Here is a 22,237-nt window from a genome sequence, read left to right on the forward strand (position 1 = left end):
ACTTTGAATATCTTTGATTGATACTTGTTCTTACTAGACCACTATGACAACTAACTGCCAAATTTGTACTTTATATACCTTCTCACCCCACTCTCGGGGGGAGAATACCCGATCAACCCGGACATTATTCCGCTAATAATTGATTTACGATTCTCCAAATATTTTTTCTCAAAAGCACACTTCCTATAGATCACGCAGAAAACAAAGTAACATATCCGAGTTATCACAATATCATGTTCGTGTAAAGTAAACGGGTGTTTATATTTGCTTCTTTCATACACCAAATGCTCTCTAGTATCTACTCCTATCTTTTAGAATGACTATTATCCCTACAAATACGACCAATTGACGATAAAATTATTCATTGAACAACAGCTCCTCCTTTCCTTATTATCTGTTCTGGGCCCTTATGCAGCCTGCAGACTTCCCGTGGTAGTCCAGTATACGTTATAATTGTATCCCTGGGCATCATAGAAAGCACTCAGTGAAACATCCTTGTCGTCGGCAGTGGAAGTAAAGTCAAGACTGGAAGCCCCGGAGCGCTTGATAGAGTCAAGGGCGAGAGTAGGCGTACCACTCAGTGTCTGGTCGCCGTAATTACCACACAAAATAGTTGGCCCATACGCAATTGCAACCATACTTAAATTGTCATTTGCAGCCACCGTACGAAGACTCATGGGGAAGCGGATTTCAACAATATCTCCATCGGCCCATGTGCGCGAGATTTGAGCGTATGTCCCAGGATTAACCTTAACGTTTGATAAAGCCTTTCCGTTTAGTGTCAGCTCCGCGCTTGATGCCCACGCAGGGATGCGGATATTCATTGTCCAACGACCACTTCCGGAAACTTCCAGTTTTGATTTATCGCCGACGGGATAAGTCGTAGATTGTTTCAGGGTAATACCCATCTCGGGCCATTTCAGGACAGAAGACATGAACAAATTGACAAACAATGTCGAGTCATTGTAAAAGTAGATCGAGTCCATCAACTTGGTATTTGTCTCGAGTGCCGTTCCTTGACAGCACCAGAATGAGTCGTAGTCCGTACTCCAAGTACCACCACCCCAGGCGGGACCAACACCGCGGCGACCTCCAGCGTTGAGAGGGGTGAAGTAAGTGATGTGGCCGTGGTGGTCATGGGGGGTCCTGTTGGCCTAGCAGGTGGTTGAGTAATGCGGTTTCGTAGAAATCGAAATACGCCGAATTATCAGAATCGAGAAGCCACAGCTCGCGAGTCAGCTTGAGCATGTTATAGGAATTGCATGCTTCACATGTGTCATTTCGAAGATAGGCGGCGATAGCATTTGGAGAATGGAAATGTTCGGCTTGGCTGTTACCGCCAATCGCGTACGTGTGTGATTTGACATTGATTTCCCAGGCGTTGCGGGCAATATCAAGGTAGCGGGATTTTCCGGTGGCTTTGTATTGGCGAGCGGCCCCAATCCACTTTGGTACTTGAGTGTTTGCGTGTAGACCGTCGAACTCATCTTTGTTGGCTGCGAGGGGGTCGAATATAATGGCATGATCAAAGCGTTGGGCAACAGTAAGCCATCTCTCGTTACCTGTTTGGTGGTAGAGGTCGGCCAACACCTCATTCATACCGCCGAATTCGGTTTGTAATAATTTTTGCATTGCCTCGTAACTGAACGATTCAGTGCGTTTGTCGACCCAGCTGGCCAAGGACAGTAAGACATCTCGAGAGGTAGTGTCATTTGTCAAGCGCCAGATATCGAGAAGGCCTGCAAGAGTCTTGTGTACCGCGTAATACGGGACATTCGCGTTTGTCAGAGTGCCATTCTCGAGTTTTGCGAAGTCGGATTCTGGAAATCCAGATACATATCCGTCCGTGAAACCAACAGCCTTGTTGTTGGCCTGGCATTTTGCAAGCTCAGCAGCAAAGTAGATCGCTCGGTCATAACATGTTTGGTCGCGGAGTACAGCATAGCATTGAGCCCAGGCAGTGAGGAAATGTCCCTGGACATGCGAACGGAATGGGAAATCCGGAGCATCCCAGCCACCATTAGGCGTTGCCTGTTGTGTAGATAGTCCGTGGGTTTCCCGGAAGACATAAAGTAATCTGTCAACGTCTATTTCTTTCAAATATTTCAGGGTACGGCCTTGGTTGTCCAGGAAGCGGTCTTGGGTCAATTCGACACCGCCGAGATCGAATGCAAAGGCCTGGGCTCCAACATCCTTGATCTTTGAGTCGGATTGTCCATTGACAAAAGAGGAAAGAGAAAGAACAAAGTAAAGGAAAATAGTGAGGGGTTTCTGCCAGTCCGTGGGGTTTATCATTTTGAACTCTAGCTAGTTGATTTAACTATTCTGCAGACGTCTAAAATATGAGTACAGCGGACTAACTTATAGGATTACATTTTCCGGTGGGATAAGACATACATAGGTAGATCGAATATTGTATATATACAATGCTACAATGCCACGGGGATTCATGCGGGGGTAGCCCTGGCGGAGAAATGCCGCAGGGCTTATTAGCCGTATAGTCTTCTAAGATAGGAAACATGCCGGAGGGTCTGTAGATCAATTCACTCTACTTAGGATCGATACCAAAGGCCGACTAAATCTAAACTGGGTACGTTTGCCAGCCAGAAGCCTAGTAAGCGAGATAGATTGGTTTCCCTTCCTAGGGAGTTTGGAGATGATTCCCTAATTTCAACATATATATTTGTACATATGTAGCATTTAACAGTGTAATTTTCAGTATCATGAGGATGAAGCCATTTCATTTTCTTGAAATTGATCAGTAATGTTAAAATGACCGATCAATAGCTACCAAATAACAACATGGTTGTTGGAATATTGCACGTATGTGTTTTAGCACTCTATTATCTTGCTGAGCCGGTTAAGTACTCCGTACACGGATGTGTATTGCGATCTAGTGTAAAGCCAGAGAAACAATAAGAAAGCCCAGTAACCTGATTATCAATATATAATCTATATAATTCATAGAACGAACTATAGAAAATTCCCAAGAAGTGACGAAGATAAAGAATATTCTAAAGTGAAGATGCCGAGGTAAATCTCGCCCAAATCCACTTCCGCGTCCTCAACCACTCTTTTCTCAACAACTGTCGCCTTCTAGATCGCTAAATTTGGAATTTTTTTTGTCTTAGTTAATTTCACTCTTTAGAATTTACTATGTTCCATCGATCTTTTACTTCTCTCCCTCATTCTCTTCACGCCATTTCCTTACCCTCTACACTCTCTCCTTCGCGACTCCTTATCCGCGACTCTTTCTCCGCTGTTCCGAAGCGATCCTATACCCGATCCTACTCTACCGGTAAGTTAGAAACAGCCTAGACCTTATTCCTAACAGAAGAACTAAACTCGATATTCGCAGCACCGAGTCCCTCCGCCTCCATCCACCCATCACCACCGCCCGCGAAGCGCTCTCGTCTCCGCCGCTTCATCGGCTTCACCTCAATCGCCGTCTTCGCATTCACCATCGGGCTAACCTACCAAACCCAACGCACCCTCTCACGGATCATGGCCACCCCAACCGAAGAGGAGACCCTAATCGCATTCATTGCGACGGACCCTGTGACCTCCAAGATCGACAACACAATCCGCACCCACCCCGTCGCCGAGGCTCTCCGCGCAGACCCCGACTTCACCGAATCGCGCCCACACCTTACAATCCCGGAGCCTCTCCGCGAACGCAACCTGACCGCCGGAACGCTAGCAGGACCCGGGAAGATCGTCGTGCCGCCATATGTATTCAGCGAGCGCCGGGGTAAAACCATGATCTCGCTCATGTATCTCGGCGGTGATGTCTGCGGTCACCAGGGCATTATTCACGGTGGTCTACTGGCTACATTGTTGGATGAGGGTCTGGCGCGTTGTTGCTTCCCGGCTTTGCCTAGCAAGGTGGGTGTTACGGCCAATTTGAATATTGATTACCGGGCTCCGGCTATGGCGAATCAGTATGTTGCCCTTCGTGCGGAGACAGTTAAGGTTGAAGGTCGCAAGGCGTGGGTGGAAGGTCGGATTGAGACTCTTCCGATTGATGGGACAGATCCTGTGGTACTGGTTGAGGCTAAGGCTTTGTTTATTGAGCCTCGACAAGCTGCTGTAAGTTGAAGGAATAAGGATTCTTTTGGATTTTGACTCTTTTGACGTTTTTCTTTTCTTTTTTTTTTTTTCGGTGGCTAATTTTCTTCAGGCACTTTCGAGTCTTTACAAAGTGGCGTGATTTGGGGGAAATTTCTGCATTTTCTTTTTGGTTCCTGTTCCTGGTTCCTGGTGTCATGGCGAAATGAAATCAAGAGAGAGATAGGATGTCTTTTTTATATATTGTAAATGGGTTAGAGGTGTAATATAAGACTATTAAGACTATAAAACTATAAGACTATATATAAGACTATCACTCAACATACAACAGAACGAGTTATACAACGCCAAGCAATGGCGACACCCCGCGATGATCACATCTTCTGTGACGCGGCCAATCCACTGCCCACTGCCCCTCCTTTTATTTCAATGACTTTTTCAGTTTTCAACTTTCTTTCTCTTCATTAAATTCCATATTCAAAAATGTCTACGTAAGTAAAACCCAACAATTGTCAATCTACCCCAACACTAACCTCAAAAACAGCAACATCACCTTCCACGCCAGCGGTCTGACCCGCAGCGAGCGCACCGAGCTGCGCAACCAACAAGGTCTCACAATCTGGCTGACCGGCCTCTCCGCCTCCGGCAAGTCAACCCTCGCCGTCGAGCTAGAGCACCAACTCGTCCGCGACCGCGGTGTGCACGCCTACCGTCTGGATGGCGACAACGTCCGCTTCGGACTGAACAAGGACCTCGGATTCAGCGAGGCCGACCGGAACGAGAACATCCGTCGCATTGCCGAGGTTGCCAAGCTGTTTGCCGACTCCAACTCCATCGCCATCACTTCTTTCATCTCGCCCTACCAGAAGGACCGTGACACTGCCCGTCAGTTGCACGAGGTTGTTACCCCCGGCGAGGAGACCGGTTTGCCTTTCGTCGAGGTCTATGTTGATGTCCCCGTTGAGGTCGCGGAGCAGCGTGACCCCAAGGGTCTGTACAAGAAGGCTCGTGAGGGTGTTATTAAGGAGTTCACTGGTATCTCCGCTCCTTATGAGGCTCCTGCCAACCCTGAGGTTCATGTGAAGAACTACGAGCTTCCGGTTCAGGATGCTGTTAAGCAGATTATTGATTACCTTGACTCCAAGGGTTACCTGCCTGCCAAGAAGGAGTAAGGTGGATTTTTTCTTTGCTTTCCAGGATTGGGATTGGGATTGGGATGTATCTATGGTCGACTTGACATAAAATAGTCCTGTACAGCGGATTGGATATGGTGTTTTTGTGCTTGATTCCCCTCCCGCTTGCTATATATACTGCGTGGACAATATAGATCGCTTTTGCACATGCATTTGATGGGCCATGCTAAGAATTGGTAATGGGATCATGTCTCCCTTTTTTTGCTATTCGCTTAAATGCGTTGCCATTGAAATGAAGAAATCAAAAAGAATATCCAATGCTACTTTGTGCTAGATGTACCAAAGTGGTATATGTACGCAACGTCTCTGCGATGCCTCAAAAATAGGCAACCTTAGTTGAACTCGAATTCATAAAACACATACGGCGTGTAGTCCGCGCCGCCCTCACCACCGGCGTGCATCTCGCCAGGATCATCCCGCTGCATACGACCCTTCTTGTCCCGCCCAAAGGCATTGCCCGCCAGATACGAGTATTTATCCTCGAGGTTGTGCTTTGCGCGGTCTGCTTGCTTGGCAGTTTGCGTCTATAGAAGGTAAATATCGTCAGCTCTTGCCACTTTGTAAAATCCAACGAAATACAGAGAGAGAACATAGAACATACCCGGACCAAAGCACAGACGAAATCCAACGGCAATCCATACCGCAGCACCGTCTCAACAAACACTCTCAGAACCAAAATATGAATCCAGACCATAACAGCCTCACTCCAAGCGGTGCGACCGAGTCGTAGTGTCTCACCCCATACCTTACGCTCATCACCACCAACGCGCTCAACCTCCTTGCGCTCCTCCTCCTTTCCACCCTCGACATACTTAAAGTCGCGTGGGATCCACTTCTTCTCACGGCACTTATGCACGAACTCGACGCGGTGCTTCTTGAACGCTGTTACAGCGTACAGCGTGAACTCGCTATCGGAAGCGACCAGCTGCGCGGACCGCGGAACCACCATTGGCGCGACGGTCTCGTAGGCTTTCAGGAAGTCTTTTACTAGCTGGATGGGCACGGCGACGAGGTGAGTTTCGATGTATTCGGAGTCCTGAATGATAGTTTTCGGGTCGACCACTGAGGCGAGCGACTTGGTTGAGAGGTTGCCTCTGTGTAAACCGGGTTAGTTCTGGTTCTTGTATGCTGAATGCACAGGTGATAGTATTTGTCGCGGTCAACATACGCTTGTTTCCGCTGCAATGTGGACAGCGTGTTCTTGACCTGGTTATATTGGGAGTACTTGAATCGGATGTCATTGTCGATGCTAGCCGCTTCCTAGAGTTGACAGTAAGCATTAGTGTATAAGTTCAAGCCGGGCAGACCTCTTATTTCTATGCGCAATGCAACATACCTTCTGCAGGAGATCAATCAACTCCGCCAAGGACTTATCGGCCCTGTACTTGACTTTGTTCCATTGGAAAGTACGTAGGTACTGATCGACTGGCTCTGTAGGCAGTCAGAACCTGGAACACATAGATATCTCTTCCAAGACTGTGCTGTGTTTCCCCTCCACAGCCAGATCAACACCAAGCTAGAGACATACTATCATTGACAACCTTCATCTGCTCAATCTGCGCCTCGTCCTCCAGGATGTTCTTCAACGCATCGCCGACCTTAGCAACGACACTCTGGCACGAAGCCTCGAGCTTGGATAGCTCGTCCGCCTGCTGAACAAGGGCATCTAGAGTGCCGATCTTGAACTCCGGGATTGGGAAGGAGGTAGTGGAGCCATTGTCCGGGGAGACGGTGGTCGAGACTGCCTCGAGGGCGTCATCGCGGTGGTGCGAGGGGACGATGGAGTTTGGGAGAGAAAGGAGGAGGTATTTGCTTGGTTTGGACATGGTTGATTATGTATTCGGGGAATTCAAGGGCCTTCGACGAGGCTAGGAGCGGTTTCGGGGTTGAGGGGGAGCTCGGGTGGCCTCGATGTCGTAGGCGGTGGGTGCTTGGACCAGCTATGTCCACCTTGCACATCTACACGTTTTTACGTTTACAAGAATAATCATTGATGTGGAAGTTCAATAGTCTGATCATGCTGACTAGAAATTATATAAAAAAACTTTATATTCTCGAATGCTTTCCCCTACAGTGGTGAAAATCCCTTGAAAACGTAGAATTCCCCCGAAAAGCGCATTTCCTAACGACTTTTCTTTCCATGTATAACCTGTAACAACGTTCAATATCAAATCAAATATTCATGATATCATACTAAGAGCCTAACTAACGTATATGAATACCAATGCAGCTACTACCGCATTTCACTTGAAGTGCTGTATAGAGATGCATAACGCTAGATGACGATTCAATGCTCGCTCGGAGTTAGAAAAAAAAAAAAGACCAACGTGCCTCAAAGGACAGGAAGTGAACCACCCATAAATAAGGAATTTTGGTCACCGGAAAAGCCAGTGAGGCTAGATTCAACTAAAGCCAGGGGCGAGTAAATCAACCGGCTTCGAATCTGCAGAATATGTAAGGAAAAGGTGGGCATCAAGAAAGAGAAAAGGGTAGAACAGGGTATCTATATCAAGCGTGCAGCGCTGATTGTGAACCGAGTAGGGAAGTGGGCGCAGAGGGGAGCGGAGGGGAGCGGATGGGATGAGAAGTGGGGGTACCTGTACAAAAATAGAGGGATGGAACAAAGTTTCGAAAAGGAGCAGGTAGGATTGGTGAAAGAACAAGTCATGCTTTGAAATCACGCCCAAGAGATGGGGCAATCGATGCATGAGGGTGCGATTGGGAGAGAGTGGAGTGAATGTGAGGACGGGAGAAGAGAAGTGCCTTAATCCTAGCCTTACATGCCCATGAAAACTTCCTCGCAGTTCTCCACCAGGAACTTGAGGACATCATTCTTCTTCTGAACGTCAGTCATCTCACGGGCGAGACTTTCAGGTCGCATGATTGTTGGCGCAAAGACCACGGCAACATTCTGACTCGTCATCAAATTCTCTGCGTGGCGCTCGACTACGCGTCTGAGATGGAAGATAAGGAACTCCAGGACGTCGCGGTGCACGCGAGGCAGCTCGAGTAGGCTCTTCTGCATGAGTTCAATTCGCGCAGACATAGGGCTAACCTCGGCAGAATCTATCACAAGTTCGTAAACTTCGTAAGTGATAAGTGGATTGGGAAGTTTGCGGAAATACTGCTTCAAAGTAGAAGTGACAGCATGAATATCAAGGTCGGGGTCGGAGATATCGTAATCAAAGGGAGAGCGCTCAAAGCCTTCGCGAATAGTTTGGATGACTGAAGCGGCACCGGACTTGCGATAAATGCCTTCCATGTCCATGCCTGGTTTTATGTTTTAGTATAACGAGCAAGGAAGCAAGGACGGACAAAATATACCTCGCAACTCCACTTCCTGGATACACCGCGTGACAATGGCTGGAATGATGCTCTTTTCATGTTCCATACGAGCTTCAAGCTCAGTGCCGAAAAGAGCTGAAAATGATTAGCTTATACTGATATCATCCCGAATTGTACTACCGGGTACATACCATCAGCGGGAGCTTCGGCCAACACAGGCACGCTGTCGGCTTGCGACATCTTGCCTCCCTGCTTGCCTCTCTGGTTTCCAAAGAAACCAAAGCCTTGGCGACTCGGGTCTTGGGTCTGGGAACGCGGTAGACCACCTCCGCCCTCTTGTCCTTGACCTCCTTCACTAGACATGAAGGCTCCCTTAAGTCCCTTGACACCTTTGGCGACGTTCTGTCCACCCTTCTTCCAGTTAAACTTGCGAGGCTGGCCCTTGCGAATGCTGACAACCTGAGGGCCTGGCACAACAGTAGCTGTAGCAGGCTCGGACTCCTCTGAAATGTGGGCAGTCGCCATAGATCCCTGATAGTCGTTGAAGGAAGGTTTCATCACCTCAATGGAGTTTGTTGACCTCTGTTTGCTATGCGAGATGCCTAGACCATCAGGTCGCGGTTGACCTTCCGTAGCTTTGTAGAGTTCTTGAATTTGGTGAACCAACTGATTGTTCAACTCAGCTAGCTGTGCGTTCTTCATAGACAATTGCTCGAATTCCTGGAAGCTCTTCTCCTTTTGAGTGTTCATGGCTTCCAATTCATCCGTCAGGTCATTGCGCTTCTGCATAAGCTCTTCAATTTGCGGCGCATACGAGTCTTTCAATTTTTGAATCGACTCTGCCAGCTCACGCAGCACATGGTTCGAGAGTTTGCCAAGATCCAATGGCCCACTTGCGCCACCACGTTTTTCAGCCTCCATATGATCAGTGAGAACCGTGAGCTCACGTAGAACGATCTCGCGCTGAGCGTCAAGGACGACCATGGTAGATCGCTTCTCAGAAAGCTCGGTATTAACCAGCTTGACGGCTGCTGCTGTGCGAGCGGCTGATTCCAGTTCTGAAACTCGCAGGCGTTCTTTGCGTAGTTCGTTGCGAAGCAAGAATATCTCTTCACTCTGCGATCCGGCAATGGGGCTGCCAACATCTGTTCCGGCTATACTTCGATTGCTAGGTGATCGAGGGTTCTTGAGATCTTTGCTTATCCGCGCACTTTTCTCACTGAAGCTTCGACCATGGCGGACAGAGTTTGAGACGCGTCGCAGGAATGACTCGTTATTTTGCCCAACGGTGTCATCGCCACCAATGATGCGCGATAACTCTTCGTCCATAGAGAAGTCGCCTCCGCTATTGTACCGTAGCAAGGTTGATGCGCCGGCGCCATCATGTTGGTGTGATTCAAGGGGCGATGTGTTCAAGCCAGTAGGTTGAATAGGCTGCTCGAAAGTATCACTACGGAGCATCGGCGAGTCCCCGTACTGCGATGATGCGGGCGATGATCCAACCTCCTTCCTTGAAATTCGGTGAAGTTTGCTTTCAAGTGAATCGCCGCGCTTCGGCAAATACGGCAAGCCGGATTGTGGAGAGCGCGGTGAGTCCATTGAACCGTGGTCATGAAGACGAGGAAGCTCATTCGAGGAACGAGCCACAGCCGAAGTAATGTTATCCATAGGAATGTGTCGTTTTGTGTCCCTGGAGAATTCCTTTGATCTCCTGCTATCAGGGCTGGTAGGCGCAGAGAGGTTGCCTGTTTCTCTGAAGCTGATCGGTATATCAGATGAGCTGCGATTAGAGCCCGCCTTTGTGGGCTTGGAGGAATCGGAGATTGGTAATGGTGCTTTATCGGACGAATTGTGGTCGTTTCGTTCCCAACCCTTCTCCTCGTAGGCTATATGGGGCGAATGATTTTCCGAAGAAATTCGAGAAGTTGGTTCTTGCAGATATTCACGGCCTTCGCGTGAGGCCTCGTGTGAGCATTCGGGTTGGGCTTCATTGAAGTAGTCATGGGTAGGCTCCTGTCGTGTCTGGGAGTGACCTCTGGAAGAATTACCCTCAGCCGAAGGATCAAAGGCAAGAGGAATCAATAATTCACCACCATCTGCGTCAGTATTGCGTAGAATTGATTGACGACTGCTCCGGTATGTGCTGGAAGGAAGAAGGATATTATCTGTATGAGTAAGTAAGTAAGAGTTCCAGAAGGGCCATGTTTATCATCTAGATCATGCGATCACAATGAGAAGTCCAGGCGGTAACGACAATAGTGTATGAACAATAGAGAGCGGTGTATAGATAACACAATGTGACCACAATGTGACAATAGACGATAAAGTGTAGGCTGCGATTATACACCTAGGCTGCAAAAAGAGTTTCTTACCTGAATCAGCCTGCTGATTAGAAATTGAGCTTCCCGGTCTTTCATCATTTAGATCAGGCGTTTCCGCCATTCTATTGGGGTCAGGCGTGCCTGTATATTCGCTGTTCTCCTCCTCCATTAATTGCGCTTCTTCCAGGAGGTGAGGAGGCAACGAGGGCAATGACTTGTCCAGCTTCGCATTCGGCCCTGCTGGTTTTTTCCCACTAGTGCCGCCGGCTTTCCTTTTTCTTCTTCGTGCCATTAGCGATTCGTGACATTCCATGCAGAAAATACCCTGCGAAGTGCGCGCATAGCGCAAGTTCTCAATCTTTCGTTTGCAGTTCCGGCATCGGAAGCATTGAGCGCAGAAAGCCTGGTCTCCCGTCAAAATGGCCAAGTCTTCGATCTTGTTGTTGCAAGAGCTACAACTGTATGTGCAGTTACTACATATAAGTGATCCATCACCCAAAAGGAGGAGGTGCGCGTCCGAGTCGAGCAGAGTGCTGCATGTACTGCATCGGAAACAGTCGATGTGCCATCGGTTTCCAGCTGCCAAAGGTTAGCGACATAAGAAAATGGTGAAAAAGACCGCAGCTATTGGACATACCAAGCTCAAACGCTTTTCCTTCTTCAAGAGTCTGCCAGGACGGTTAGTCAAGTTCTTGTCCGCCTGCTCCACCTTGTGCCTACCTCTCCACAGCCCTTGCACGGGTAGGACTCGTCCTGCTCCATAGGAGACTCCATGTAAGCGCCCTGGTTCTCCATGGCGAGATCCACTGTATAACGCGCAAGACGCAAGGTCGACTATGGCCGTATATAATCGATGCGAATATAAGCCTGGCGGGGAGGGCGCAGACTAAGTCCAAATTTGTGTATACGAGCGATTCGTGATCGCTACGGAAGATCTCACTTGTCGTCACATGCGCTGTCGCTGCTGGTTCCTTTAATGTAGTCCTTGCCAAGCGCAACCCGTGTTGAAAGCCGGAATTGGGGAGATGGGGACGTTCGGTGCGAGTTTGGAGGGATGAGGTGCAACAGGGGGGCTAAAAGAACGGCGAATGGTGGCTGAACCTGCAGACTACCGAGGAGTTAAAAAAAAAAAAAAAACGTGATCCAACACCAGTTTTAAGCGTAAGACAGTAAGACATCAGTCCTCCCAAATGAATCCTGAACCAAGACAGGGCAGGGTCGATCATGTATGGGGCGGGTCGGACCAGGGTGATAGGGACGGCAATTATTTGCCTACGAACCGGGAATCAAGGGTATCAATCTCTCGACGTACCAGGTACTGCTCGGCGTGCTACAGATGTGTTTCAGGTAGATAATCGCGGGTGTTGTGACCGTTAAGCGCAACAGGCGAAGCGAAACGGGGATTGCCCCTCGCGGGCGTTGGATTTCGAGATTGGACAGACGAAGGAAGCCCCGAGGCGAAAGGAAACGAAATCCGGGAGTAGAGACGATAATTAAAAGGAAAAAGAAAAGAAAAAGGAATGAAACATGAGAGTTGGATTAGGGGGTGTGTGGAGGGATGAGAAAGGAGAGGCTAGAAGGTGAAGGCTTTCTGCCACCAAATGATTTTCCCCACGTAAACTTACGAATATCATTGATCTGATTTAATTACTCTCTACCAATACGGAGTCACTAACTAGTTACTTTCTTTTCCCTTCTGCCTACGGAGTACTCCGTACATACTATATTGTAGGTAAATGCCCAACCTATTCTCGTCTACCTTACTCCGTACTTATACCGTACCTTTGACGCGCGCCCAGAAACGTGCGGACCTTCATTTCCCCATACAATGACCAATGAGGTTTCTGATACCCCTGAATTTGGTCCAATCTACTTTAATCTCCGTCAAAATTATACTAATAAAGTCGGTAATCTCACATATTATTATACCCTCCCAACAATCTCAATCCAATCAAAACGGCTACCGGCTGAGAAAAGAGGCCCAAGCAATCTTTCAGCTCCTCCTGAGCTTCCCATCATAGACATTCCACTTCCACTATGGACGAAGGATTGCTCCATAGCCCCATTGTTTTGACCACGGTACGGCTATTTAGTCTCAAACACTTCTCCCACACTTCTCACACATACTATTTCCGGACTATGGTCCTTCAATTTCAGCCCTGTACAGCGTGGTTTCAAAATAATCTGGAGTGCGGCTGAAGTCAATCTCATACAAGTCTGTGGATACAAGTATAGTTATGGAGTATTCCGTACGGAGTATCCAGTACATAAAGGGTTTAATAATATTTCCAGACTGAATTGCAGAAAACACAGCCTTAAGTGGCAGTGCCTACTCTACCCCTGGTCCTTCATATCTCAGCTCAGACCTCCCGCGCTGTTTGGAAATTGTGAAACGGCTTGTCGTGTCACGTGGAAGCCCGTCAGATTCAAGGGGAGCGGCTTGCGCATAACAGCTAACTATTCTTTGGCTGGATTTGCTAAATGTCGGATATTTGATCTTCTTTTGCTGCCCGAAGGTGGCATATTGTTACATAAGGTTGTTCTACCCTTTCCTTTCACGATACTATGTACGGAGTACTTCTAAGCCGGTGCTCTACACATTTATCTATTAATAGCCGGACTTATCCTTTCGCACACGACTCCGGAGAATTGAAGGAGATTAAGTGATTGCCCAATATATGTATTATGATTTGTCTTAGTGCGTGTCAGACCTACTTGTCATTTGAGATTGTGGTATACTATCCAATCCCTTTTCTTAAAAAATGACTTTTTTTTCGATCTGGACGCGTAAAACAACAGCCTCGCCAATGAAATACATGATAGGCAATATCCTAAATATCGGTGTGTATTTCATACTCCGTATGTTGTACCCCCCCTAGTGAATTCTGTCAATGTGGATCATGCATATACTTTTAAGTTAGTAAACTTGGCGTTTTATTTCATCCCAATACAATGTTCTTCTTACTAAACATCTTATAAATTGGTGTATATGGTATATGAAATACAGTGCGCTAGCAAAGATTAGCGTAGACTTGGCGGTTCCACATTGACAGAATTCTGACTAGGGTGGTAGTGGCCAATGATACACGGGGTCCACTTACAATTATCAATCTATCTGGTACTCCGTCCATAGATCTGGCAGATGGGTACTCTACATCAAATGATAAACCATACGCACAGTTCATATAATATACAGAAACTGAAATACTATCAACCATCTATTCATAACGTTAGCAATAACATACAATATTAATACACAAAACGGTCGACAATACTAATAGATTGTACATGCCTTGACCACATAATAGATCTGACGGATCGGCGCCAAGATTGGGGTTTATACGCGGCAGCCCATAACTTCTTCTCTTCTTACGTTCTAGGCATTTTGGACCTTGCAAATCCAGCCGTTAATTGACATTCATGAAATTCATGCCCCAACATGGAAAGTCAACATCAAAACATTTAGGAAGTAAGGAGTCCCAGCCCCGATGATCCACAATCATGTACTGATGAGTTACTAATGGGCTTACAATATAGAATCTGTCATAAAAAGTGCGACGAGGCTCTCCCAGCATGTCGAAATTGCACGAGCACCGGTTGAAAATGCGATGGCTATGCGCAGGTGCCCGATAAGAGGACCTGAGCCTGGCGTAAAGCCGAGAAGCCCCATTCAGGCGATCAGACTGCAATGTCTGGGCATAAAGAATATAAAGCCCCACACACCCCTTCTGGAAACACTATGGTTCGTCTGGTCGATCCAAGTCAGGCCCATCGCAACTGAACAGAGCGCTGGTACTTGGACTACTTCCGCAAAAGTACGGCAGTCCAATGCATGCGTTACTTTGAAGATCCATTCTGGGGTCAGTTCGTGCATCAGATGTGCGAAGAACATCCTACAGCCCGTCATGCGGAAATGGCAATAGGTGCTCGGCATAGTCAATTTGAAGAGGTTGAAATAAAACAAATTGTCGATCCAGAAAGCCTGTTAGCTCATACCCATTCTGCTAAGGCGATTACCTACCTCCGGGGTAATCTTGTCCGGGAGTAGCCGAGTCGCATCCACAGAGAAGTAGTGCTCGTGATATACGTTGCTATGACGATGCTAGCTCTCTTCCAAGAGGATGTCTTTGCCTCTCGCTGCCATTTTCTATCTAAGTATAGGTTGTTCGAGGAATGGACGAGATAGTTGGTGATGAGCAATCTATGGTAGATTACTGCTGTATGTGGGGAAAAAGCAAAGCAAGAATTCTTATTTGGTAAAACTAGAAATGCAGGGGTTTATATACCCTGCAAACCATCTGAACATTGCTCAATTGTAGCAAACAACAAATAGCAAATAGCAAACAATATTACTTATAGGATCGAAGGTACTATATATATAATGAAGATCTACTATATAAGATATATCTTCGTAGGTATATAGAAGAGGTTTATCGCCTTAGTACTAAACGGAATTACTACACTAAAGAAGATACGGGATCGGATATTAATACCGATTAATTAGGAGGCTTATAGGTATTCTATCAAATTGAAGTACTCTATTTTGTCTATGCTTAGATATAATCAACCTCGGATCCGGATAAGATTTTCCGTGATAGTGCTCATTCTCCAACTTCTTCAACTAGAGATAAGTTCTATTTGATATATACTCGTCGCATTAGAAACCCCTTATGGCAATGTTAACCTTCCTATCTACAGCAGTATTCATGGACGTAAAAGAACAGACCCATAATACGATAGGTTTTGGAGACAACGACAGCGCCCCGACGCTGAAGAGTAGTGAGCATGTCTAGGTTCATAATATCAACAGGCTATTTAATGTTTCCCTTTTTACATTATTGAGAAGCTGTCTTTCTGGATTTAATGCGCGTGGGCAGTCGAGCTTACTCAGTCGACTTTGGTTATCAGCTTCTCGCTTGCATCGCCAGATGCACGATTTGAGAAGGAACAATTGTTACGTAGGATATAGACAGATGTTCAGTATCAGCGTCTTATTGCATAGCCAGAAGAGTGCCAAAGTGAGCTCGTTAGCGAAGGCACCCATACCTCTTCCGTTGGAAGGCTAATTAATGGTCTTGCAACCACAAGTTCGGGCCGATGCAATATCGAATTGGTTCAAGGATCTTCCAAGTGAATCAGAGGTGTCGCCACTATGAGCAAGCTGTACCAAATAAAGCTCACCCTCCAACGCGCTGATTCGCGCGCGCAGCCCTGCGATCACCTTATCCTTTTCCGTGCCTGACTTTAGGAGGACGGCATATTGTACCTGCAATCTCCGATGATGACAGGATAACATGCGAAAGCATTGCTCATATTGCGACGAGAAAAGAGTGGATGATCCACATGCCAGAGCCGTACTGCGTGTTTCCTACAACGTGTGGCGAGGACGAGAGTCAGTGTACATACAAGTGAGCGAAAAGCCGAGGCGACTTAACAGCAGAAAAGTTGAATTGTATCGCTATAGGTGGGCTTAGCATACCTGTGCACTCTGACTTGAGGTCAAGCTCTCGGTTCTACCAGTACAGGTGACCCCAATTCGAGAAGCCAAATTGGTTATCTGGGGGTTTCCATCCACGGCAATTTCCGATGGTAATGTCATGTTGAGGGTCTCGCTTGATGTAATTCTCCTAATTTCCTGCTATAAAGTAATTAGGCATACGTGCTCCAGTGAGATAATGATCGGGGTCTGAAATACCTTCTTCATTTCAGTTGGGCGAGGTTTCATAGCTTCCATCGTCCAAAATGCTGGAGTAAATTTATTTCACTTCCTTTACCTCTTTCCTGATCCTAGAGGTCCCCACAAGATTACGCAGGTTTCACGAATGAGATTCTTCGCTCGACTACTTAATAACCAAGTGGAATATAGGCTGCTGTGAATATACGTCATTCGCAATTTCACATCGAAGTCCGACTTTTCTTATCGGGGAAATTCGGCTTTAGCGCTCGCCACGGATATGTCGGGATAGAGGATTAACACTTTATCATGACTTACATTCACCACAGTACCGGCAGGACTCTTGAAGTTGTTGCCAAGAAGGCCAAGTTCGCCGTCAGGTAGCCCAACAATCAGGTAAGCTCGCATCTTCGTGCATCAGAAATGCGGCGAGGATTTCATGGGTGGAGGCTTCATGCGGAAAGCGATCGACAAATACCATTACCCAATACCCATTGCAAGAAAGAATGGTGCTGTGATGGAATACTGTAGGAAACTTAGCCAAGCAATTTTTTTTTCATCTCTCGCCTCATCGGAGTTGATCGGATATCAACGGACTTGTCACCACTCAAGCTTGAACAAGGTTTTAATATCTCCGAATCTAGTTCGGCTTTGAAAAACCAGATCTCCGAGTATGACCCCGATGGCTGCGGCATTCAGTCGGATTCGGATCTTCAGATCAGCATATATAAACTGGTTTCTACCCTTTGAAAACCACTTTTCATTCAACTTAGCTTTTCTTTACCCACTTCTGACAACTCCGTCGACGCCACGATGGCATTCATCATTCAGTATCGGCAATTACATCAATCTGTCAGAGAGCAGCTGCAAGATGTGCAGCATACGAGCGAAAAGTCGACGAGTAAATCTCCATCTCCTTTGTGCGATTCGTCAGTCAAATTGAACGAAAATAACAAACACTACTACTCCAAGATTCCAGGTATCTCGACGCAAGTGGACCAAAATGGCAACCAATACTTCCAAGTCGGCTGGGCCACTCCCCAGGATCCTTTTTGTCCCCAGCAATGGCCAACTGCCCGCCGAGTCTTGGCCACTTTGTCAGTATGTCTCATCGCGCTTGTAACCACAATGGCCTCCGCAATTGATTCGGCAGTCATAAAACCGGCATCTCTGGAATTTGGTGTCTCTGAAGTGACGGAATCTCTTGCTACTGGCCTCTACCTAATCGGATTTGGTGTTGGAGCTCTCATAGCTAGCCCACTGTCTGAAATGATTGGTCGGTACCCTGTCTACGTCGGAGCACTAATAATTTTTGGCGGTTGGATCCTTGGCGCAGCGTTGACGCCAAACATTGGAGGACAATTTGTGTTTCGCTTTCTTGCTGGAGTGTGTGGTGCTGCGCCCTTGACTGTTGCTGGAGGCTCAATTTCTGATATCTGGAATGCGCTCGAAAAAACATTCGGGTTTCCCATCTTCGCTATCCCAGCTTTCGGTGGGCCTATACTAGGTATGATGATATGATGTTCTACTAAACCGATCCACAAAGCTAACACGTCTGTTGTGCAGGACCCGTGGTTGGAGCGTACATTGGATATAGCCCGCATATCAACTGGAGATGGTCGGAATGGATTATTCTCATCTTCAATGGCTTCACAATTTGTGTGATCTTCTTATTCAAACGAGAAACATTTGGACCGCAGCTCCTCTATTACAAAGCTCGTTTTTTCCGGGGAGAGACAGGCGATAATAGGTTCATGACTAAAGAGGAAGCATCAGGCAATGAACACATTGTGCTAGTGTTAAAAAGGCATTTTTCCCGGCCGTGGATCCTCCTCGCGGAGCCAATTGTTATCTGCCTTACCTTCTATCTGACCGTGGTTTATATCGTTCTTTTTACCTTCTTGGATGGGTATGTTCCCGTCATTTGATGCTTCAAGCCATGTGTTGCTAACCATAGCCACAGTTATCCATTTATCTTTGGTCAGACGTATAGCATCAATGATGGCCTAGTCAACACCTGCTTCATTGGCCTTTTCATCGGTAACCTGTTAGCCATGGCTTTGGTGCCGTTCAGTTACTATCGAACCGCCAGCCAGCTGAGACGCGACGGCGATGATGGTTCAGGCGAAAAATTGGATCAAGAATCCCGCCTGTTATTCGCCTTTTGTGGGGCTCCTGCTGTGCCCATAGGACTGTTCTGGATGGGTTGGACTGCTTATGTAAGTATTATCCTTGTGTTAGTTACCATTTTCATCACACGTGGCTTACAAGTCTCTGTCTTAACAGCCAACAGTACCGATCTGGTCGCCTCTCGCGGCTTCTATCCTGGTTGGATTTGGCGTCATATGCATATTCTTATCTGCATATATGTACACCATCGATTCCTATGGCCAATACGCCGCATCGGCATTGACATTTATCGCTCTTGTGCGGTATCTCGCCGCAGGTGGAATGGCTGTTGCCGGAATTCCCATGTACCAAAACCTCGGAGTGCATTGGACGCTGACGATCCTAGGGATCATTAGCACGGTAGCAATGCCTATTCCTTACGCACTCTCGCGATGGGGGCCTTCACTTCGACGGAAAAGCAAGTGGGCGGTGGGCAAGAATCTGTGACCGATTCTTCTCTATCGCGTTGTTGAGGAATTTTTGACTAGAATCAGAACATCGCCGCAGGTCTGTGGAGGCGAAAAAAAATGCATACACAGAGGACTCCGGGGAAATGTGAAATGGGTTGGTTTTGCATCGTCAGCTAAAGAAGAGAGCATTGAATAACGATCCGTCAATTTGGTTGTAAAACAGCATGCGCTTGGGCACCCAGTATCCTCCCTTAGACACCATTGTTTCTATGACTGGCATGAATATCATCTTCATTTAAAACACCATCCCAAAAGTTCTATTCGAAATTCGTTAATGTTTACTGCTTCCAACGCATAAGCTGGTGTTCGAAGCACTTACCCAGTCTATGGAGTCGGGGTTAAACCACTGTACAGAATCGATCCAGTTATCGAACGTGTTACCAAATTCGGCACCTGCTGGGTTAGACAATTGAAAGCTTTTCGGAGAGAGCAATGTTCTGGTTTCGGCCCACAGTTAGTAAGCTCCGCCAATCTACGTATCTCTGAAAGCTGGCAAAGAGGCACGTACTGTAAATGGCGAAGAATAGGATAGGCCTTTTTGCAGATTGGACTTCGATCCTGGAGTTTCTCAAAACGGACCAAGGCAGAATCAAATGCCGCACGATACGGTACAGACTCAAGAGTCTTGTCCGACCAGTCGAGCAGGCATGATGCCAGTGCTACTGCTCCGTGGAGTGCATAAGAGCTCATCATGCCGTACACATTCCAACGATAACATCGCAGTCGTGGAAGCTCGCAGAACTGCTGGTGAAAATCCAACATCGCAGTACTTGAGAGAATACATTTTGACCTTGATTCAGGCCGGAAATTGTGTTTAGATCGGCAAAAAGGTGTGTGAATCAGAAGGTATAGCTGATGCGCATACAGCTGAAGAATAGCCCAAAAAGCGTAGCTGGATGTATCAAGAATGCTCGGGCGACCCCCCGACAAAAGGGTAGAATCCCATTTTCGTTGCTCGACAGCAATCTCTGCGTCTAACCGCCCTAGGGTCGTTTTATCAAGTTTGGGTGGATCAGATAGGTAGTCACAAACACGGGTTGACAGCTGGAACAGCCGCAACTTGAATATCATGACAGACATCTGGGTCGGTTGACTAGACGATCGAACAACAATGTGTTCATGGATGTCTTTATCGTTGACATCTGCTGGCATCACAGCGGGAATGTTCATCAGCCATGACGTTTCAACGTCCTGAAATATAATGGCTTGATAAGTGTGAAGTAGCAAGATACCGGCCCAGCATCGCCTGCGCCGTTCCACTTCAACACAGTTGAGTTCTGTCTGTTTAGAGTCCACATGACATCGCTGTGCAATGCCGATATTCAAAGCCATGCCTGCAACCTATATTAGATCCTGCGCGTGAAAACGATACCATCCTGCTTACCAAGTAATACCCAGCATCTGTCCACTCCTTCGTCATGGCTGATGGTGTATATCAATATTAACAGTGCCTCAAGCGTGCTCAGCCGGTGGTTTGTGAGAAAGTTGTCCTGAGCCAAGCAAACCATGGCTTCCGTCCGAAATTTGCGCGAGAGTGTGCCAGTTTCCAGGGTACTGTGCTCGGGCCAAAGCTCAGCTAGCATGGTATCGTCATTTTCCATGGTATGCAGCGTGATAGACATAACCAGGAATAGAAGGGCCAGCCAGGAAAGATCAACTCCGGTTGGGTCGTCCCTGAATACGTAATACTGATGCTCAAAAGTTGGACCGTGTAAGACATGGAAGAGCGGAGAAAGGTGCGTAAAGTATCGAGTAATGAGGTATTCGCAGCAGGGCCATGGGGGTAAATTGGAGAGCATGTCTCCAGCCGGGAGCCGAGGACCTATCGTAAATGGAAAGCAGGAACTGCGGACCTGAGCGATAGAGCCTCGCTGCTCAGATGCTGTAGGGTCCGTGTGGTGCATTGGCCTTTCAAGAACGGCATTCCAATGAGCATGTGTGAACTCAGAACACTCTTGCCCTGTGTTTGTGGCAGTAGATGCATCCATATCTAGTAAGCCCCGACTGTGGTTCCCTAACTCAGAGATAGGCGGTACATCTTCGCGGCTGCCGTGTCGCGATGAGTAGGAGGGCAATCGTGGTGCTCCCGAACCTGTTTGTGTATGACCGCCACGAACTGCATCGGCTTGGCTCCTATAAGTACAAGATGGCTCACAATCGCGATGCTTGCACGAAGAACACGGCGCTTGACGATCGCAGCGAAGCTTTGAACGCCGACATGGCTCACAACTGTATATTTTGCGTGGTCGCCGCAGGTCCCCTGATTGGTAAGAAGCCATGTGATCGGATCTAGCCAAAAAAAGGAAAGGTTTAGATAGTCGGACATGTTCGGCTTTAATGTTCATAGTCAACGGGATAAAGTTTTCAAATGACGTAATCAACCAGTGACTGACCCGTCACTTCTTGGCTAAAGCCGAAAACAAATCCGATTGCTTTAAGCTGTTGCGGTCCTAATACGATGGTTTTGGATTTGTAAGTTTAGTCTGTCTGTTCGGCAAGAGGGTAAAATGTGAGATTTGACCCAAAGTGTATGCATCTAGAATAATTTATGAACCTGTGGAGGGAATGAACATCATATGCCCTGATCTTGCCTCTTCAGCTTCATCGCATAAGCTGGAAGCCCTTGACCGAGGTTACGTGGGGAGTCGACTGGAAATACAATATCAAGGTTGCTGTCCACGACACATATCATCCTTGACATGCCCCCGTAGAATTCCACACACATTGATGAATACAAACTCTTTTAATACTCCGTTTCCGGGTGCTTTCCCTTGTTATTCGGTCTCACAGTAAATGCGGGATGCGTGGATGTTAGTCCTCAATATACACAAGTATTCCCCAAAACACGTGCCGTCGAACATATATGTATATTAGGACCTTAAGGGAGAGAACCAACCTTGAAGAGCAATTTAGGTCTAGCGGCGCTCTGAACTACATAGACTTCGGCACGACCCACTATAACCCGAACCCAACCCAACCCAACCCAACCCAACCCAAAATGGGTTTTGGGTCCATTGGTTCGACCCAACAATGGGTTTTGGGTTATTACCTATAACC

At 47.2% G+C, this 22,237-nt stretch overlaps 8 protein-coding genes across 8 annotated transcripts; 3 read left to right on the forward strand and 5 right to left on the reverse strand.

The window, feature by feature from the left end:
- Window positions 1-407: 407 nt before the first annotated feature.
- N7516_008463 (uncharacterized protein) lies at window positions 408-2,295 on the reverse strand (the record flags this gene model as incomplete). Its single annotated transcript, XM_057221182.1, has 2 exons — window positions 408-1,146; window positions 1,199-2,295. 2 exons carry the CDS (start codon window positions 2,293-2,295, stop codon window positions 408-410), a joined length of 1,836 nt encoding a protein of 611 aa, XP_057071454.1.
- Window positions 2,296-3,156: 861 nt separating this feature from the next.
- N7516_008464 (PaaI family thioesterase) lies at window positions 3,157-4,098 on the forward strand (the record flags this gene model as incomplete). The annotated part of the gene is made up of 2 exons (XM_057221183.1): window positions 3,157-3,298; window positions 3,359-4,098. 2 exons carry the CDS (start codon window positions 3,157-3,159, stop codon window positions 4,096-4,098), a joined length of 882 nt encoding a protein of 293 aa, XP_057071455.1.
- A 453-nt stretch (window positions 4,099-4,551) lies between these two features.
- N7516_008465 (adenylyl-sulfate kinase) lies at window positions 4,552-5,240 on the forward strand (the record flags this gene model as incomplete). Its single annotated transcript, XM_057221184.1, has 2 exons — window positions 4,552-4,559; window positions 4,613-5,240. The coding sequence occupies 2 exons, from the start codon at window positions 4,552-4,554 to the stop codon at window positions 5,238-5,240; spliced, it is 636 nt and encodes a 211-aa protein (XP_057071456.1).
- Window positions 5,241-5,593: 353 nt separating this feature from the next.
- Window positions 5,594-7,087, reverse strand: N7516_008466 (H(+)-transporting V1 sector ATPase subunit C; the record flags this gene model as incomplete). Its single annotated transcript, XM_057221185.1, has 5 exons — window positions 5,594-5,785; window positions 5,863-6,355; window positions 6,430-6,521; window positions 6,598-6,692; window positions 6,790-7,087. 5 exons carry the CDS (start codon window positions 7,085-7,087, stop codon window positions 5,594-5,596), a joined length of 1,170 nt encoding a protein of 389 aa, XP_057071457.1.
- A 950-nt stretch (window positions 7,088-8,037) lies between these two features.
- On the reverse strand, window positions 8,038-11,662 carry N7516_008467 (uncharacterized protein; the record flags this gene model as incomplete). Its single annotated transcript, XM_057221186.1, has 6 exons — window positions 8,038-8,531; window positions 8,586-8,681; window positions 8,738-10,711; window positions 10,919-11,446; window positions 11,505-11,535; window positions 11,588-11,662. 6 exons carry the CDS (start codon window positions 11,660-11,662, stop codon window positions 8,038-8,040), a joined length of 3,198 nt encoding a protein of 1,065 aa, XP_057071458.1.
- Window positions 11,663-15,929: 4,267 nt separating this feature from the next.
- N7516_008468 (uncharacterized protein) lies at window positions 15,930-16,466 on the reverse strand (the record flags this gene model as incomplete). Its single annotated transcript, XM_057221187.1, has 2 exons — window positions 15,930-16,133; window positions 16,347-16,466. 2 exons carry the CDS (start codon window positions 16,464-16,466, stop codon window positions 15,930-15,932), a joined length of 324 nt encoding a protein of 107 aa, XP_057071459.1.
- Window positions 16,467-17,354: 888 nt separating this feature from the next.
- N7516_008469 (MFS transporter) lies at window positions 17,355-19,157 on the forward strand (the record flags this gene model as incomplete). Its single annotated transcript, XM_057221188.1, has 4 exons — window positions 17,355-18,048; window positions 18,108-18,450; window positions 18,505-18,760; window positions 18,828-19,157. 4 exons carry the CDS (start codon window positions 17,355-17,357, stop codon window positions 19,155-19,157), a joined length of 1,623 nt encoding a protein of 540 aa, XP_057071460.1.
- A 342-nt stretch (window positions 19,158-19,499) lies between these two features.
- Window positions 19,500-21,459, reverse strand: N7516_008470 (Zn(II)2Cys6 transcription factor; the record flags this gene model as incomplete). The annotated part of the gene is made up of 3 exons (XM_057221189.1): window positions 19,500-19,573; window positions 19,633-20,514; window positions 20,565-21,459. Coding segments are annotated over 3 exons (1,851 nt in total), but the record flags the coding sequence as incomplete, so codon positions are not given.
- Between the last annotated feature and the right edge of the window lie 778 nt (window positions 21,460-22,237).

The sequence above is a fragment of the Penicillium verrucosum genome (assembly GCF_028828655.1).
Source record: "Penicillium verrucosum strain IBT 35672 chromosome Unknown utg000003l_segment0_segment0, whole genome shotgun sequence".
NCBI classification, from domain to species: Eukaryota; Fungi; Ascomycota; class Eurotiomycetes; order Eurotiales; family Aspergillaceae; genus Penicillium; species Penicillium verrucosum.